Below are 20,550 nucleotides of genomic sequence, written 5' to 3'. Positions count from 1 at the left end.
ATCCACTCTCAAACTGAACACGAAATAAATGGTAAGGAGCTAGCCTGAGCTTCCTGCAATTATTCAGAACAGTTCCAGCTGTGAAAACCAGGCATTTCCACATAAGAGTAAGCCTCTCTCTTCCACGTTTAAATTATCATTTCTCCATACACATATGTTCTGCTTCAGTATTTCCATATCTTTCCTTAAAAGACTAAGTCCTAATTACTGCCTTACTTCATGGTCACAACCTCCTACAAACCTCCATAAGTTCTTCAATGGCAATCAAGCATGAAAACAAACATGGAAGAAATTAGCAAGCTTTACTTGTAATTATCTTGCAGAAGCATTAACAGTTTCACCACTGAAATGTACAAACTGCTTTGATTTTGCCTTTCCATAAGAATTTACATAAGGCGGGAAAGGAAGAATGAATTCCAAACCCTGTAGCCTCCACACCACAGAACGGTCACTAAAAGACCACAATGACAGCCCTTAAAAAGCTTGGTTATAGATACTATGACAGAGGAACGGCTACAACTACACTGCACTGTCTAATAATGCAACAACAGCAGTTAATCCAGCAGGTTAACTTCTGTCAGGAGACCAGACAATGGGGTTTGCAGAAGGAATCATGCACAAAGTGGTCCGAGTTTGAGAAGTACCAAGCAGATAACCTCAGTATTAAAATACTAATCAACAGCTAAGAACCACTCTGCTAAGAAAGCACCTAAATCCTATTCCTAAACTAATAATCACTAAGAATCTAAAGCATTATTCTCATGATGAGGCAAATGACCTTAAGAAGGTAAGATGTTGATTCTTCTACACTGAATCAATATAGCCATACAGCTTCTACACTAAAAAGATGACATAGTGATGGCACTTCACAAGAATGTTAATATCAGAAACGGACTGCAGTTCAATATTAAAAAATTGGCAGTTAAGTTAGCCAAGTAAGGAGAACAAGCAAAAGTTAAAAAGAATCTACAAGTATCTGCTATTAAGAAACCAGGAAGAAATCCAGAAACTACTGGAGGAAATCTCTGAGATCCTTCAAGAAAACACGTTATTCAAGTTTTCCATCCAGACGAAAAAGAACCGAGGATTTACAACACAAACGAATGGCTGATCTCTGCAACTATCATGAAATCTACACGTCACTCTTCTTCTGTCCCTTTCATATTGGTGAGGCTCAGAAAGCCAAGAAGCCTCGGAAGTACAAATAAGAACAAAAACTGAGATATCACAGGAGTGGTCATAATTAAAATGTAAAACAGACTTCAAACAGAAATATATCACAAGAATTTCACAGAAGGCTAACCTAGCACCACTAAAAAAAATACTGGACAGGTTTCCATTATGGAAGATGGAAAGCAGTTGTGAAGAAGAAAAAAAATGATTTTTTAAAACAAAACAACGCCGTTTATGACAAATGAATTTGCAAAGAAGAATTAAAATCAAGCCACTGCCAAAGAATGAGAACTATGGTTTTGTTGAAATACTTAATACCAGAGACTGGACATTTTTTCCATTATAGGATGAGTGAATTCACATAGTCAAATGAACGTAAGACAGCTTTAATGAGGAAGTAGCTGAAGTGTTTGCCTAAACGAAATCAACATCACAATTTGATTCTGTCATCTGGTAGAAACAAAGGTACTGGTACATTTGTCCTAGGATGCCACTTAATTCTTCTGAAACCTGGAGACTTGAGTGCAAGAAATCAGAAAGGAAAGTATCCCTTGGGGTTTTGTAGCATCCTACCATGTTTTAAAAAGCTTAAGACTTCTGGCAGAGAAATAAAAAGTTCTCCCATGCTACTATTCAAGCATCTTGATCAATAAAACTCTGAACAAGCAAGTGCTTGTGTTCAACTGGATGGGTGCATACCATGACACATCCCGTCCCACGAGTCATGCTTCTCTTCATCCCACGATAATAGTGTTTCGAACTTCTCTCCCTAGCTCTAAATCAAGTTACTTAAGAATTCACAACTGTTCAAATGACAGTTGCAGAATTTTTATTCAGAAAGAAGCGGACACAATGCAGAAGTGAACTGCAAGCAAACAGACATGAAATCGGAAGAAGTTTAAATCTGTATAATCAACAGCTGCATCTACTTATTATTTATTGAACCGTGTGCCGTGTTCATAGCCGAATTTTGTATTTATGTATTTGCAACTGTATTAATACCCAGCATTTCAAAAAAATAGCACTAAAGAGCAAAACAAAACATGGCACCAAGAAGGCTTTTCCTCTGTAAAGAGCTGTGGACATTTGTTTGTCACCATGATAAAAATACACAATTAACAATATATAAATTGCATAATTATGCTTCTTTTTGTGAAAAACCAGCAGTTATTATGGATACTTTAAAAGGTACCATCCACATTAAAAAGTCAGTTACACAGCAAACCTTTTCACTCATATGAGGACATTGTGACCACCTGCTTCCCCCTCTTCAAGGGTCCATGAATACCATAGTTAGTGGAGCAACCATTTTTATGGCTGTAGGACATACTGTGCACAGAATATGCTTCAGCTAAAATGAGAAGGTAAATACCACAGAAAAAAAATCAAAATATTTTTACTAGGGTACAATTATTGTTTTTAATATTATCAGAAATTTACACAGGAATAGAGACCCAAATTCTCTCTCATCAATTAGGAAAACAATGCAACAGCTTCATAAAATTTAGAGACTGCAACATATGGTATTTGTCTGTAAAATTAATGCACCAATAAGCCTGAAATAAAGTACACTAGAACAGTGCAAGTGAGGCTGTTTTATTCAAACTAGAATTCTTACTTTTGTCCTTACTGGACTATTGTCAATACTCTTTGGCTTCAAATATAACCAAAGAAGTGAATAAAGTAGAAAAATGGTAAATGTTGATATCAAACATTATGCCAGTATAAGTTATTTCATTTTAACAACAGTATTTCAATGATTACTCATTAACAGAAAATACATTTCTTGCAATATTACGCTACTGATTATTAGCGTTTGTGTAATAATGAAATCTTAACATCCCTATTCTACTTTCTAAAAAAATGAGGGATAGTGCAATACTTATGTATGCTGCAAATATCAGGTATAAGAAGTACATTTGACTATTCGCAGTCATGAGGGATATTCTCTCCATCTCCATGTAACTATATTTTGATATCGTAACTGTACGAAGAAATAATGAAGAACTGGATTAGAAGATCTTAGCCCCATAAAAAAAAATGACATATTCACCATCAGTACAGATCAGCACTTTAGTTCTAGGTTAGTGCTTCATTCCCCATTTTCTTAAATTCTTGCCTTGGTTCCAATTACGATTTCAGTTAATATATAAAAATTAGAACTCAAATATTCGATTTTATTCTAACGGGAGGCACAAACTAAAGGAGTCAAAACGCCCAGAGCATCTAGAGCATCTACATTTTCAAGATATTAAAAAATTAGGAAAAGACACAGGGCCAGCTTGCAAACCTAGATAAATAAATTAAGGAGTGGCAAAAGCATATACGTGGATTTAGCCTAATTTAACATACTGAGCCTGTAAACTAGATTCTAAGGGAAAAAAAATGTCACCCCAACCAGTTAATATCTAGCTCTCTCAGGCGACAGGGACACGACCCGATCCTCTAAATGATTAAACATGGGTCGCTCCACCAGCCTGTTACCTTTGCATCCCCGATTTTACAATTTCCCAATAGGATCTGGGATTTAATTGCCTACAGAACTTGTGACAACTCTATCCTACTGAAATACAGACAGAATCCCACTTTAGAAAACTGAGAATTCAAATTATTTCCTGTTCAAGAAAACTGCTACAAACCTACGCTACTTCTGCTGCAAATAGCTTTGGTCAAAGGCAGGTATCACTCTCCACGTTTTACAAAAATGTTTTGCCTATGGCTTGCAAATACAACATTTAAATAGCAAAATTTTAGTTCTGCAAGTTAAAGTTGCAGCCACATCTCCAGTCTCACTCAGCTACTTATTTTGAAAGACCTACAGACGTAATAGGTCCTCTTCTTTTCATCAGGCTCTTAACTCATTCATTTCATGTTGTTTATGCAGTTCCACAACTTCTCTTTTGACTGGATACTTTGCAAAAATCACAAGATTACAAACTAATTGATGATGATAATTAAGGTTTGCTCAATTCCACTGTAAATTTAAATCCAAGTTTATCTTAAGATATCTGAAAGTGAATGCAAAATGGGAATTAATAGATTTAAGATTGATTTAATGAGCTCGTTAACTGACAGAGACAGCTGCATAAGTTATTGCAGTGTCATTTTCCTACTAAGCAATCTCTTAATATAAAGCAATTTGTTAATCACTATTAATTTAAAAGATGCTGTATTTCCTGAATACTCTGTAATACCATTGGAAGAGTTCGATTTTATGGTAGATTTATCAGGGCAGTTACAAAAACAGTAAGATGGAAACCAAAGGGTAAAACAAGAAAGTTAACTACATGAATCTTATTTCAATTACAACTTAAAAGTTTCACATTGCAGGTTAAAATATAGTAACTAGTTACCACTTAAGATAATCAGGCTAGTTCTAATTAAAAAAACCTGCTAAAGTATTTACATTACTATAAGCCATAGAGCTTATACTCAACATTTCTAGGTGAAAACTGCATCCATTTTGTCCATGCTGTAAGTTGCAAAAGTTTGTGAATTTTCTGAATGTTTTTGCAGTACACAAACCTTTAAAGAAAGAAGTTAACAGGGCAAATATACAATATACTAACAAACAGTAATAAGCTAACTGCGAAGACTGTGGGAGATACTACTTTGCACATAATGCCGCTTTTGCATTGTTTTCTGTATTTATTCAGCAGTGCAAGGTGTAAATTTGTAAGAATAACTACTCTAGAGAAGGTGTACAATTTGGTGTTATCTGACAGAAACAAATATTTCAACATATCAGATACAAATGCAATACTAATGTAGCACACTGATACCACTTAAGTAAAATAGAAGTTCATTACTAGACATGCAAAACATCTTGGGCTTCATTACAAATGAACATGTCTAGCTGCTTTTCAGTCCTATCTCTGCTGTTTTGACTTTTCTTTCTGACATTAGTATCTGTGTTTACTGGCCTAAGTTAGTCAGCTAAACACACAACAATCAACAGCAACAAAAAAAACCTCACTTACTCTATTTGCGCACCACAAGGCAGAAGGACATATATGGAATCCATACTACCACACCGTGCTGCTTTATGAATAGGAGTTTCACCAACATAATCCTGTGAAGACAAACTACATTTTGTCAAGCATTATCTTCCAAAAATTTAGAATCTTTTTACATTACTCACTGCAATTAAGAAAGCAGATACATAAAAGCAGCATTTATTAACAAGTAAATGCATCAGGTACTTTATTTTTGCAGCAGACTATCACGTACATTAGATATTTAGCAAGAAAAAACGCTTAGGGCATCTAACTAGCAAGATAAGCCTTATCTGGTAACTAGGCAATCATCAGTCGTATTCAGCAAAACTTGCTGACCCCCCGCAACATGTATTATTGTAACAAGTTACTCTCATACCTTTATTTCCTAGTGCTTTTTTTCCACAATGTGTTGGGCTGAGCAAGCCCCCCTGAATTCAGAAGCAGCATGGTCAAGTTTGTGGGACTATACTGCTGCCAGTTCTTGCTGACACACTGACACAATACTGTATTGCACCACAAATACTCACCAGGTGAGGATTATGGATGTACAGTATGCCCAGAGTTCACAGGATAGGCCAGATTCCTCCTGAGACACACACACTAACCACTAACTGATGTCCTTTATGCTTTTCTTTTCTGACTATCCATTTATCTTCTGTTATTGTTAACACAGCACATCCAATCATTTCATCTATTCATATTATGTACAAACATACTGGGCAGAGCATGTTGTTTTTCAGGCAACTTCTCTCTACAAATTATCTTCACAGATAACAACAAGAATCTACACCAATTTTGTATATGCAACTAGCAAGCAACAGGTAAATTCCATGCCTTATGATCTACAGGCTGCAGATGAAATTCAGTACTTGCAATTAACCATCAGCATTAAGAACTACAGAGAAGAATCTCTGATGAAATTAGGCCTTGAAGTAGCAAGTAAGTGTTCAGTTAATGGTTTGTTATGTGATTTAATTTCATAGTCCTCAATAATTTCAATGCATTGCAAGATTTTTTTTTCCTTTCTTCCTCACCCTCTTTCTTCCTTTCCAGATTTTTGACAGACTTCACTTGGTTGCTCCACTAATATTAAACATGTTCTAACTGTACGTGCATAATTTTTGACTCCTCATTCCTTTTATTAAAATAGCAACAATAGCTACTGAAGTAACACAGAGCATTTACTGACTTACCAGTCTTCATACACAACAGTGCTCACACCTAACCTAACAATACTAGTTTTATTTCAGCTCTGCTTGAAATGTCAATATGTTTGGAATATGATCATTCCACCATCTTGACAGACAGATGATAACTAGCATTTTAAAATATCTGCCAAGCTTCTGAGAAATCAAGTTACGTTTTTTTGGACCACATAAAAATAACTTGAAGATGAGCTCTGGATTGTGTCTTATATACTCTCAATTTTCCACCTACCAATTTTATTTAATGGAACAATATTTTTATAACAAGTTACAAACACACTGAGGGTGAGTGAGTTTACCAGTGCACAAGACATTCAGCCAAACAGTGAACCACCCAGCATCCCCAGCAGGGAACAACGATGGTACCAAAGTTTATTAGTTTTGTTAAATTTCCCTATAAAGTAAGGAAAACAGCTGAGGCTGACACAAAGTCTGGAGACAGAAAAGAGAAAAAAACTCCTTGGAGTTCTGGTAATAGAAAATAGCTGTACAACCCTTCTTCCAAAACAGCTGTCTAGAGCCAGCTGATGAACAGAAAACTGCTTTCCAATAAAATTTATATAATTTCTCCTATTTATAACTTTTCTTGAAGTTCTAGTAGGATAGAGGTGTTTTAACAGATGACACAATTTTATTAGCTATCCAGGAAGACTTTTCTTCATAGCGAAATACATCTTCCCATCACGGAAACTGTCTTCATCGTTTCATTACTGCTACCTTTTCCCCCTGGTTTCTTCTTAAAAAGGTTAAAGCACAGGAAAGAAGTGTTTTGTCTCTTTTGTTCGGCATTAGTATGTACAGTCCCAACCCTAACTTAAAAGATAATAATTCAATATAAAAGTTCAGTTTAGGGAAAGTTAGCTCAACTAGCCATGCATATGATGAAAACAACAGAAACCTCCACCAGCCCCATAAACATACTGCCCACAGTAAGAGCTAGAGAACTGAATTATGAAGGACTGATGTTGGGGAACACTAGAAGGATGAAACCAGACCTTTGCTAAAGGACTCCTCACCACTGCATTACAAGAAAAAGCTGAGCTTATAGTACCTTTTCTTGGTAGTCAACTGCTATCTCAGAAGAGAATGTGTCTTGAGAAGGGTACCTTTCAATCACTGGCCTAGAGAAGCATCTCTTTTTTTTCTCTAAAGCAAAGGACTTGAGAAAATACAGAGAATGACAGACTATACAGATTTAGATTTTTATACCATTTTTTTAATTACGGCACCTAAATTTCAATCACCACTAATGTTACCTTCTTTTAAAGTTCTCCTATGGGACCAAACCTATTTCCACTGAAGTAGTTTCTGAAATAAATCTCAGCTCTATGAGCAGGAAATTCTCTCTGGGTTATGAGCCAGATAGGAAGAGAAAAAAAATAAAGTAATTTCTTCAGTAGGAGATAAAAGTTTACAACACATCTAAAATCACGTGTATAGAGGAATACTCTTATGAGTCCCAGAATGATTCGTTTGATTTAACAACTGAAATGGATGGCACAAAACAGAAACAGCAATACAACAAGAGATCTTTCCAAGAAGCTTCTGAGCAGTTCACAGTCTAGATTGCTAGTACATTTTCACGTCTAAGATGCTCTTCTCTTTCTTTTTTTGGCTATGTGGAGCAAACCAAGTTATTTTATTTTGAGGGGCTCTACAAATTCTCAATTGCCCTTGATAATACCTCATAATCCTTCTAATTGTCCAGTTTCTATATCTGCTTCATTTTGATAGAATCTATTCTGTAATAACATTTCAGGAAGGGAAACATCAGTAACTTATACCGGCCTTTCATTCCTCGAGCAGAACTTTTCAGGGTCCCATTTACCCTTCTGATGTAGCACTTCACCAAGAGCCCAAACTCGTCTCACAATCCAGAGGTCACATTGTAAATAAATGAGCAGAAACAGCAATTAAGTTTATTAATTTAGCACTCAAGATAACTTAAGTTTCAGCGGAGACAAGAAGTCATAAGGCACCATAGGCACATTTGGCTTTTGCAACTCATTGCCACTGTCAAATGTTTTCCTGAAGGAGCATGACCACCCTTTTGCAAAGATAGGGCAGCCTTCTCCAACGTGGGGTCATGAGTAGATTGCCTCTGACTTCTATTTCATCTTACTGATTAAGTACTGGCTTCCTTATCTTTTTTATTTATGCAGCTGAAGCCTTTTGCTTTTTTGGCTTAAATCAGTAAATCTGTCTCAGCTTGATTAATCAGTTTGCATTTCCTTCACTATGCTGCTTAACTTCAAAAGACATTTCCTCTACTGATAAAATACTTTTTTCCAAATTTCTTGCTTATTCCCAAGCCTTTTAGATGTGTTAACTCTTTCAGCTCAGTCTAAACCCGTTTTTCACTCTATTTTCACTCTTTCTGGGATCCAAATTTACACTTGCTTTAGGATCTTCCAGTCGAACTTAGAGAAAGCCTCCTGTTTTGGTTCAAAGCCCCTAGAAATGATTCAGTTAATCCCACTCACTGGTACCTTCACAGCTTTTCTGTTAAAAAAGTTACTTACCTGTAAATAATTTTTTTAAAACAAAAAGCCCCATGCACATTTACACTGAAATCTTTCAACCATATATACTGGTTTCTTTTCTTTGTAGTAGCTAGTATGGTGCTGTATTTTGGATTTGTGACCAAAGCAGCATCAGTAATACACCAATGTTCTAGCCAGGAGTGGGCTAGGGGTCCACAAGAAGCTGGGCGGTGACACAGCTAGAACTGCTGACCCAAACTGATCAGAAGAATATCCCACAGCATGACATCATGCCTAGAAAGAAATGCTAGGGCCAGGTGTGTCACTGCTCAGGGACTGGCTGCACATCAATCAGCTAGTGGTGAACAGCTGTGGTGTGGGGGTTTTAAGATTATTTTATCATCGCTTTATCTTCCTGGTTTTCTCTTTCCTTTGTTTCCTTTTACCTATTGAACTGTCTTATCTCAGCCCACGAGTTCTCACTTCTCCCTTCCATATCCCTCCCTCAACCCACTGCGGGGGGGAAAGAGCAAGCAGTTATGTGGTGCTTAGGTGCCTACTAGAGTTAAATCAGAACACTAAGTAAGCACTTGTGAAATACTTCCAGTAGTTAACTGGCTAAGACACAAAGCACTATTTTACAAGACATATAAACTAACTCTGTCCCTTAACTCTGACTGAATTTCAAGTTCTATCAGCTGATCACATTTCCAAAAGCTCTACAGGTGTCTTAGACCCAGCAACCTACCCCTTCTGAAGCCAAAAAGTAGAAGCTATATAAGAGTACTTCTGCCTCATTCTTTGCTAAAAGTGCTTTGACTTCACAGTGGTTTCTCCCAAATTCTGAGTACAAATGAGCGCTGATGGAATATTTCTATCCGGATTTAGTCCAAATTATTGTTTAAAACACAAAACCAAAACATACCAAAGCAATGACTGCTTTCTTTCTCCCCATCAAGGATACTGGTGTGCTTACAGCTTTCACTACCATGGGTAGTCTAACCTTCCTAAACTTATCTGCCATCTTTGTCACACGATGGTAACTGGCTGGATGAAAAGTAAGTTAGCATCATCTGTAAGGCTGCAATATTTCTTATCTCTTGTCTTTAAGGCAGGCCACACAAAACTGTTTTCTGGCCAAATATAGGCAACATGCAATAGAAATACTTACTAGGCTGAGGATAGAGGGAAAATATATTTAAATGAAGTAACACGCTTTTTAATCAAAAAGTACTCATGATTATCTTATGTTACTATGTACAACAGCACAGAATCAATCTGTACAGTGACAAGGATAAAACAAGAGAAAAAAAATCTCAGGGGAAGTAGACATATAATTGCTTTGCACTGTTACAGCAAACTGGAACAGGCAGATAGCCAGCTGCAGGTCCTGAGTCATGTTAGTAAGAACTAGTAGCAGGCACTGCCCATTGAAAAAAAAATCAAACATGTAAGACTTTCTCTTGAGTCCACTGCTCAGTAGAAACAGGCAGGTCACTGCTCGGCACTTCAGCATTTTCCTGTGGATTTTTATGGTGATCCTGTGGGGGTGGAGGGGAACTGCTCACTGATCATAAAGAGAGATAGATGGTTCTAGCCAGCACATACAGTTATATAAGAAGGCTGGGCATCACAAGACATACTCACAGAACTCATTGGGGAACAAGGTACAGCTGGGACAAGCAGTTTTCAGCATTTGACCTTCATTGCTGCTGCCTGAAACATGTCCTGGGCAACTGGCACCAGCACCAGGATACATATTTTCAACTTTTCCTAAACTTCATGGCTACGATACAATACCTCAGGGCAGATATGAGAAAGCACGCATGCAAATTCTACTGAGTACCGGAGGTTTACGTTAACACTGAGAAGCTTGAGTGGATTCCTTTTCAGAAGCTATCCTTTTCTTTTTCCAGATGTGATGGGTTAGTCTGTAGCCAATGACCAGGAGTCAGTTTGGAAGGAAAGTTCTACTAGTTTAAATATCAAACACTCCCAGATCTTTTTCAGCATGTGTTTTGTATCCAGTGTCCATGGAACACTTGTCCTCACACAAGCATTAGCCAGTGACTATGCCTGTTTGAAGTACAGCATCAGTCAGCGAGCTGGAAGGAATAAACAAAATACACATCAGGAAATGGTGCTCCAAAAGCTCAGAAGTGTGGGTGGAAGCCCTAGATGATCACCTGAAAGTGCTTGGAAGTTAAATAACGAACCAAGATCATTTATTAAGCAGTTCAAATCAAGCAAGTATAGTAGAATTTGACTGCAATTCAATGAACAGCTGGAAGAAACTAGGGAGAGCAAAGCATGCACTATGTTTTACATAGCCATGTATGAAACATTCCAAATATCTGTGGTATGAGTTTGCTGCTAAAGGTATCACACCAAGGTAACACTGTCTAGCTTTCAGTGCTCATGCATGTGAAAACAGTGTGACTGACCAGCTGCATCCTAACAAAGAACTTCAGAGACTTTATTTGTTTCTCTTACTATTTTAAAATTAGAAGATAGCTCTAATTAATTATCACTGCACCAAAACTAAACCACCTCTTCCATGTTAAATTAATATTTTGAGGGGGCAAAAAACCCCATTACATTCAGAGTAACTTGGGCCTACCATTAATAAAACCAAAGGCTTCCACAGTGTTAACTCAGCACTATCTACATTAGGGTCCTTTTGCCTCACTATGACTAAATCTACCCTAGAAGTCTCTGGGATACTATCACCACTATCTTGTCTGAGAACTTGAGAGCCACAGTCCTCTTCCTCCTGTGGAGGACCACAGACCTATTATTTGGATTTGCTCTGGCGATGTCACATCAATACGAAGACTCCCAACTAGCTGGTCTTAGTAACTTCAAGTTGGAATGAGTTTCCTGTCTACTTTTAACCATGATGGATCATACCGCCTTCCACTTTCCTTTACAGTCATCTGTGTGCTGCCCTCAGCCCATGGAGAGGTATCTCTGCCCTCTTCTTTTGGAGACTTAGCTGCTACCTTCTTCTTTACTATAACCTCACTCACTAGGTGTGATTATTTTCCCCCATCATGTTCCACGACAGGAAGCTTGTTCTTCAACTCCATTTCAACCTCACTGGTCAGTTCTTCTCTTTAATCCTCATAGCTGGAAACTTTCATTCTTCTCATTCATTCATTTTCATTCATTCTTCTCTTCTCATTTAGCAGATATTTGTACATCTTTATTCTGTGCATGCCATGTTTCCTCTCTAATCACTATTTCTTTACATTCTTACCTGGTCTCCAGGTGCATTTATAGTTCTTCTATTTTCTCTTCTGAAGATTCTACCACTATGCAGCAATAACTTATTGCATAAGTTACTTTTGTCAGGTATCAAGGAGAAGATGCGATCTATAGCCTCTGCATCCAGTCACCTCCATTGTTTCTACAATTCTCCTGGTGTCTCTCAGCTGTTCTCAATGCACCAGCCTTCTTCTCTGAAAACTCAACACAAACTTCCCCATTTCTTATTTTTGCATAGCTTAAAAAAAAAAGAACCAAACTCTAGAAATGCAAATGTTCAAGTTCTTCAGCAGACTTAGCTTAACTCTACTGTATATAAAACAGTCTGGCCATTAAATATTTTAAGAAAAATAGGCTGCAAGATTTAGCAGACCAGACATTTTATAAATGCTGTGCCATACTACAGCTTTTAGTAAATGTATATGCTGTAGTATTAATTACTCTCATAAAACATTATAAAATAGTAATTTTGAGTACTGTTAGAAAGGCACCCATTACATACGGTCACCATACATAATAGACCTATTCAGTACTGCACACATTTTCTCCAAAAGTGTGGTAGTTTTAAGCACTGGATTCTATTACTGTACCAGAGAACAGAAGAATTTTGCTATATTAATGCACTCTCTGCTACTAAATAAATCATGATCCATAATTACAGTAAAAGGAAAGGAAAATTATTGAAAAAAAAAATCACTCCTTCATTACTAGCGAAGTACGTGATCTATATGCAGGCAGTTACTAGAAAACCTTTGGAAACAATCTGAAAAGTAAACCGGTATGAAACCAGGTGCACCTTAAAATAAATCATGGCTAGTTAGGTGCATGACTAAATCATGAAGTACCACAAAGGTCTCATGGTTCAGTGGATAATGGTGACTTTTTCAAATTTAACAGATTCAGTAAGATGTTCCTCCCTAGTCTTTTTTTCTTTCCCCAAAAGAGGCGTTACAATATCAGAGTACTTGCTAATACTGCCAACACCCCAGCACAATGTCATTTTCTTCCAGAAGCAGCAAGATAGGAATTCCAGAAACAAATGTTCTCCAAACCTTTAGTGGCTTAAAGAACATTTATTAGTCCTATCTTTACTATAACAAAAAAGGGCCATAACTGATAATTAATGCCATTTAACTTCAGCTGACATTAAAAATAACATATCTGTATGTGAATGCAAGGATCATGCATGTAGTAAAAAGGGACCAAGACACTCCTTCCAAAACAATATACAGACATGAAATAGGTGTGAATCCATACCTGTTTGTTTACGTTGGCCCCCATTTGAATCAACCAATTCAGGCACCGTGGATGTCCTCCAAAAGCAGCAATGTGTGCTGGTGTTTGAGCAAACCGTGTTGTACTGGCATTTACAGAAGCTCCAGCTTTTACTAACTGCATTAGGCACTCCAGCTTTAAAGACATGAGGGAATAAAACCAAAAATGTTACACAGACAATATGCTAAATAAATACATAAAACCTAGAAAAGTTAAGCGTACTATTAAAACTACATGGATGCAAACCAGAGAATATGAACATTAGGATTTCCCCCCCTCCTCTCTTCGCTACGCCCTCCCACTCCCTTGGCCATAAGCCATATCCAAAATGTACTTAATTCTCACCCCCAAAACTGAACTGTAACATTTATTTTCAGGAGGGGGAGAAGAGGACATAAATACTTCAGAGCTGACTACAAGACCTATTTGGATCACTTTTGTTAGTGAGAAAAAGGGTTCTGATCCAGTCAGGATGCAAACATGATACTAAACAGGCATTATTAGATGACGTTTGCTGAAACAACACTTGTTAGGAGAAATGCAGATGTATTCTCAGGGAAGTTTACAAGAAGGTAAATAAAAAAATCACAAGAATTTAAGGATTTTTTTAATGTTTTCCTACAGTGACAGAAGCCGATTACTAATAAAAACTAGCAACTGCTTACAGATTTTAGCATACTATTAAAGGAATATTTCTTTTCAACATTTTCCTGTTGCTACAGCTAATGAGCTGTAAGAAACCAAATAGGCTGCATGTTTGCAGCAATACCAAAAAAAGAAAAGCCTGTTTTAAGATACTGCAGTATTCTGTCACATAGTATTCTGACTTTTATTTCCCCCATCATACTAACCAGAAGTGTCAGATATCCAGCTATTTTTAAATGTTCGTAACATTTGTGGAAGCCAAGCAAACCACAGCCACGATGACCTCAATTTTCAAAAATAGTCAAAATAAAAAAAAAAAAGCTCCTTTCCTGTCACACAGTAACATTGTCATCTTGTTGATAGGAAATGGAATGCACTATGCTAAAATAAACAGCTTAGTCTAGGCTTGCATTTACTGTAGTTAGAAAACAAACAGCACCACAGGCACACCTGACAGAAAAACAAAAAAACCACCCCACTGACTCAGGGCACTGGTCAATAAAACATAAAAATCTACTGGTCAGTCTCTCACAGTTAAAAAAAGTTTGTGAGCCATACCACAGCTATAGAATAATCCGTTCATAAAGGAACAACTGAAAAGCATCACAAAGTCAGCTGGCAGCTTTATTACAGATAGAAACACAAAAAATTATTCCAACATTCTTCTCTGCTGCTGTACGTCAGTCTGTCTTTTTTCTTTAACCTGTAAATTCCTGATCTTGACGAATTACATAAACGAGATAGAAATACCAACCACTGCAGTGAAGTATTTTACATTAGTTTTGCAAATATATTGTGAACTTCAGGGTTTTTTTCCTCCTGCATAATTCAAGCACATGTGAAACCTACCCCTTAGAATATACAAAAGTACTTTTCGAGACTGTTAATGGACTTGACACTAAACACGGATGTACCATGAACTCACTGACTGCACGAAGTGAAGGTGTAAGGGTGAGGGTAACGGAAACATTGCTGTATTAATGAACCTAGCTCCATAAACCTCAACATTACCAAAGGAAAAGTACCTTCTCAAAAGCAAACAATTACTTTTACTTTTAAAAAGTTACATTAAAAAATGGTGTAGAATGAAATTTATAATTTTAATGCTAGACTACCCAAATATATCTTGCATTCGCTAATACAGACTTTCCTTAGTATTCACATACGGGCACCCCTCATATTTCTTATATTATTACATACCCTTGATAATTATTAATAAACTCATAACACTGTAATTATTAATAGAAATGTGATAAAAAAAAAATTACTCCAGCCACACAAAAAGCTCCTCTACTATAACTGCAAACAAAACTAAAGTTCAGCCAGGTTTCAAAACAGACTGATCATAGAATTAATTTGAGAACACTTTCAGACAAGCATTACAACTTCAGGAAAGAATAATATTTCCTGCACAGAAACCAGACTGAAATGATTTCCCAAATTAGACAGGCAGACATTACAATCCATCAACTGAGAGGGGAAAGACATTGGAACCGGTTCACCAGCATCATCTTGCACTGTTTAAATCTGCTTTATGATGGCTACAGTAATGATTATCTACACAACTTCATATTTAAACATTTTTTCTTGTGTGCTTTTTTTTTCGTTCTCTCTTACAGGATTCTAACAATGAAGATAATATTTCACTCCATTAATAGTCTGTTTTCACTTAATAACCTTTGAGAAGGTATTTTCCCCTGTATTGTTATATTATAGCAGAGGTTAAACTGATTTAATGAAGAATGACAGGCCTCCACACAGGCCACAACACCCGCAAAACACTAAGGAAGAGAGACAAGCATTTTTATCTGCATTACTTTTGTTCCAAAAGACACAAAATATACTTACTATTTTGCTTCCTATAATGTAAACAGTCAAATAGCAAAAACTATACTAGACTAGTACAAGCAAATAGATGTGGTCTGAGAAAATAAAAACACACATGCAACTTCATTTTTATAGAAGCCCTTCATTTCCTACCTCTCCGTTAGCTTTAGGTTGCTAATAATTTCACATTATGACGAATCTTTTCAGAAATCTACAGAACGCCAGGGTAATTCAGGACACTATATAATTAACTCTAATTGGAATACAGCAATTCTAATGGGAATCAATTCGTATCCCTGGGAATAAGCACTTATTTGCAGTCAGGAAATATCTTGAAAATGGAAACTCCACCACAGATACTCAACAGAGCAAGTAAATTTTGACTTGCTACTATCTGTATCAGAAGGTCCTTACTGTCATATTAAAACTCCAGATACTCTAACCAGCGTTTCTGGTTGTAATACCTATCACTTCCAGTTGACTTTGCTGGCATTTTGTTTATTATTGCACACCGTGCAAGTATGTTTCAGAGTGAGCTATTAAAAAATACTGCCTTTTTGTCTTAAGGTACTCCATTTCTATTGGTGCTAGTAATAAGTCTGTATTCCCCTCCCTCAAAAAGTTACCTTCCCTTTTTCATATACTCATTTCTAACAGAACCTGGCTGTTGCTACTTCCTTATTGCAGCACATCCACAACTGTGTCAAAGTGTAGTCCTACACAGCCTTACTCTAAAATGCATTTTTTACTGTCCTTTGACACAATGAGGGCTTTCTTCTATGTTCAAATCATGGAGCAGGTAAAGTGAAAGAAACACCTCTGTACTGCATGTACCAACCCTGTTGTGTACATGCACACACGTGTGTACACATGAACTGCTTTAGATTTCACTGCTTACAAGCTGTTCCACAAGGACTTCTTCCAGAAAGGAATTAAGTCAGTTTTATTATTTCAGCCACCTACAAAGCTGCAGTTAGAACCAATACATGTATTATGGACCACGCTGCTAAATGGCCCCTATATCAGAAGGGCAACCATCAAGTTCTGTCACCATTTAATTTCTTTCAGGATAAGAGAAGGAAAAAAAAAAGCCCAAGTGAAAATCCCACAAGAAAAACAAAGCAATGAGGAATAGAGTCTTGAGTGGTAACTACTAAGGAACATTGCAAAAAATAATTTTTTAAACTCTTGACACTTTGAAAACTAAAAAACCTCTCCCTTCGAAGTTGTGATTAATCACAATTTTGAAAAAAAAAAACCCAACAAACCAAAACAAAAACCCCAAAACCAAACTTCATAGGCTCCTAAGACACATACATGAATGTCCACTAAGAGCAGCTATTGTTGCACTGCTGGCAATCACCTATAACTGGTGAGTTGAGTTTGGGATCTAATGATGTTACTGTAACATTTACAAGTGTGATGTGTAGTCTGGGTCAGAGAATGGAACAGCACCCTAAAGAGACTACAAAACATGCAGATTACCTCCTTAAACTAAGATTGCCTAGACCGCATCACAAGGCTTCCAGGCAGAGGCTATGTCATCTTTGCAAGACTAATTTCTCCTCCCAGACTCTTACCCCTTATATACAACAACAAAAGCACCACATATCAAACTCTACTGATACCCAAGAATGAACACGGCAAATGCGAACAGTACCTCGCAGACCGACATGTTCCCTTTGTTAGCTGTAATAGTCAAGAGGAACTAGAATGTACACAACAGCTCACATAACCTAAGATGGTTAGTAGAAAGCTGGAAATGCTTAAAGCAAAAAAAATGAAACAAAGTACACATGTCCAAGACAAAAGCAAGACTACCACAAGCATGCACTGAAGAGAGATTCTTATGATACAGAAACAAAAACATGACTGTCATGACATATTATTATCTTCATGTTCTCTGAGCATACCTAATGATAAAATTTAAGGCGCCCCACGTTTTTTTCTGGAACATGTTAGTGTAGAAAATGATTAGTTTCTTTCTGAATGGATAAAAGGCTGCTATAGGTTTTGGGTTTTGTGGGCTTGGGTTTTTTTGTTAGTTTCTTTTTTCTAAGGCTGAAGGATTACTGAAGCATTTCCAAAATGTTTCTCAAACAAGCACTACAGATAAGATCACTTAACACATAAAAAACATCACTCACAGCATTTTTATAAACCATGACAACTGCCTAAGTACATTCACTTTCCTTCTACAGCACACAATCAATGAACAAATAGAAATACACTGGAAATGAGAAGAACAAGAACAGCCCCTTAAATTCAAATCCAGACAAATCAATGAAGAAAATAACCGAACTCCAACCCTATAGACTGGAATTCTGCATAGGCTGAATGCTCAGTGCATCAGAGACAGGAAACGTCTACCTAAAATGAAGAAATTGAGATACCGCTCATCTTAAGACTTGAAGTCAGAGAAAAAAAGGCACTTTACAAATATCTGAGTGGTTTTTTTCCATTTTGCTCATTTCCAAAATGGCTGTTCATTGCCACTTTCGAGTCTGTCAATTCAACAAATAAGATTATCAATGCATTTATTTTGAAAACAGTACTATGAATCTCCTGTAGCATGGCTTGAAACACTGCTTGTCAGCTTAGATTTTTTTAATACTTCAAAAAGGAACCAAAAGCAGAGGTTTCAGGAACTGAAGAGAATAGACCAATTCAGTTGGAAGGGACCTACGACGACCATACAGCCCAACGGCCCGACCAATTCAGGGATGACTAGAAGTCATTGTCCAAACACCTCTTACCTACTGACAGGCTTGGGGCATTGACCACCTCTCTAGGAAGCCTGTTCTAATGTTTGACCACCCTCTCAGTAAAGAAATGCTCCCCAATGTCCAGCGTGAATCTCCCCTGGTGCAGCTTAGAACCACGATGTAGCTGCTCCGTATGTTGTGGTTGTTCTCTATATAGCGATGATGCCAACGCAGTTAATCCTGTACTTGCGCCTCTAGTTGTGTAAACCACTATTTATTTTTCATGCTAAAGGCAACCAGACGATCGCTTTACAAGCTCAAGCCCCTTCTTCACAAGCTCCTAGCAAACCCGTAAGTCATAACACAGGCACCACAACAAAGCCAAGCCTCCGGGTGCGGAGCCTGAAGACGATAAGGGCCGTCAGCGAGGGAGAAGAGTTGCTCCCTGTCGTCCTCCTCGGCTCCTGCCGCCTTTGGAAAGCTCGACGGCGAGTCCTAGGGCCGCCTCTATCAGGCACCTTACCGGGAAGGCAGCGAAATGGCCGCTCCGGCCGCCAGCGGGGAGGGATCAGGGAACTGGAAGGGATCTCGAAGACCACCCAGGTCAAACCCCTGCCACGGGCAGGGACACTTCCCATCAAACCTGGCTGCTCGAGGCCCCATCCAGCCTGGCCTTGAACACTTCTAAAGGCGTGGGGGCGGAATCCGATCCACAACTTCCCCGGGCAACCTCACCACCCTCAGCGCGAGGAATTTCTAGCCGATGCAGGTGCCACCGAGCCCCACGATCCGCCCCACCCCCGCCTGGGGGCTGGCGAGAAGCCGAGCGCCAAGGCTCTCCCTTCCCTCCCATCCATCCATCCATCCCGAGCCCTGGGGAAGCGCGGGGCGGGGGGGGGGGGGGTCGCCTCACAAGGCCGAGAACGCGCGCGCGGGGAGGCAAACAGCGCGCGGAGGGCGCCTCGCGGCGGAGCGCCCGCGCGGGGCACGGGCAGCGCGCGCGGGGAGGTGGGGGGGGGGGGGCAAAGATGGCGCCGCGTCGCGCGCGCGAACGGGACTGGCGCCCGCCTCCTTCCCCTTCACCAACTCACCCCCCCCTCCCGCTTCCCATCCCCGCCGCCTTCCCGCTCCGCCGCCCTCGCCGGGCCCCACCTTGCCGAAGTGCGCGGCCCAGTGGATGGGCGTCCAGCCGTAGAAGGAGTCCTCGGCCACCAGGTCGGAGCGGGGCGAGCTCTGCAGCAGCGCGCAAAGGGCGGGCAGGTCCCCATCGCGGCAGGCGCGGTGCAGGGGGAAGCGCAGGGTCAGCAGCTCCTCGCTAGAGAAACCCGCCTCGGCGCCGGCTCCCAGCGACATGGCGAGCGGGGGTGGGCTGGAGGAGAGGAGGGGGGGGTGGGGGGGAAGAAGGGAGGGGAATGAGCGGCTGGGGGGAGAGGAGGGCGAGGGGAGGAAATCGGAAAAAGAGGGGGATGAGGGGAGGCGAGGGTGGGAAGGGGGGGGAAGAGAAAGGAAGGGAAAGAGGGAGGCGAAGCAGCGGAGCGGGCAGGGGGGGCGCGCGCCGCCCGGGCTGGAAGCGGCGCTGGCGACTGCGGCTGCCGCGGCGCCGCCCGAGCACAAAGGGGAGCGGGGCGGGGCCGCGCGCGCCGCGCGCCGCCCTTCCCTCCTCCTCCTCCTCCTCCTCCTTCCCCCCCCCCCTCTCGCCTCCTCGGGAGCGGGAAGCGCGCGCCCGCCCCGCCCGTTGGCCCGTGGCGGTTATTTTCCCCGCCGTGGCCGGAGGCGGGAAGGCGGCGCCGCCGCCCTCGCCCGAGGGGCCGGTTCTGGCGGCGGGAGGCGCGGCCGCGGGGCAGCTCCCTCTCACTGGGACAAAAAAAAAAAAAAAAAAAAGTAGTGACTGTTACAAAAAAGCGGGATCACGGAGTGGTTTGGGTTGTGAGGGAACTTAATGCTCATCCATAGAATCATAGAATCACCAGGT

The 20,550-nt window shown here is 39.7% G+C and overlaps 1 protein-coding gene across 2 annotated transcripts in view; it reads right to left on the bottom strand.

The window, feature by feature from the left end:
• ANKRD10 (ankyrin repeat domain 10) overlaps positions 1 to 19,961 on the bottom strand; it is a 38,042-nt gene extending 18,081 nt beyond the window's left edge. The window contains exons 1-3 of one of the 2 annotated variants that reach the window (XM_069878521.1): positions 19,731 to 19,961; positions 13,384 to 13,536; positions 5,154 to 5,245 (exon numbers count right to left, since the gene is read on the bottom strand). In XM_069878521.1, coding sequence (XP_069734622.1) covers positions 5,154 to 5,245; positions 13,384 to 13,536; positions 19,731 to 19,931 — 446 coding nt within the window. In that variant the 5' untranslated portion in view covers positions 19,932 to 19,961. The remainder of the gene's footprint in view (positions 1 to 5,153; positions 5,246 to 13,383; positions 13,537 to 19,730) is intronic. The other variant, XM_069878529.1, reaches the window with a different exon arrangement.
• Between the last annotated feature and the right edge of the window lie 589 nt (positions 19,962 to 20,550).

The sequence above is a fragment of the Phaenicophaeus curvirostris genome, chromosome 1 (assembly GCF_032191515.1).
Source record: "Phaenicophaeus curvirostris isolate KB17595 chromosome 1, BPBGC_Pcur_1.0, whole genome shotgun sequence".
Classification (NCBI taxonomy): domain Eukaryota; kingdom Metazoa; phylum Chordata; class Aves; order Cuculiformes; family Cuculidae; genus Phaenicophaeus; species Phaenicophaeus curvirostris.
This window is presented reverse-complemented; position numbering and strand designations above follow the sequence as displayed.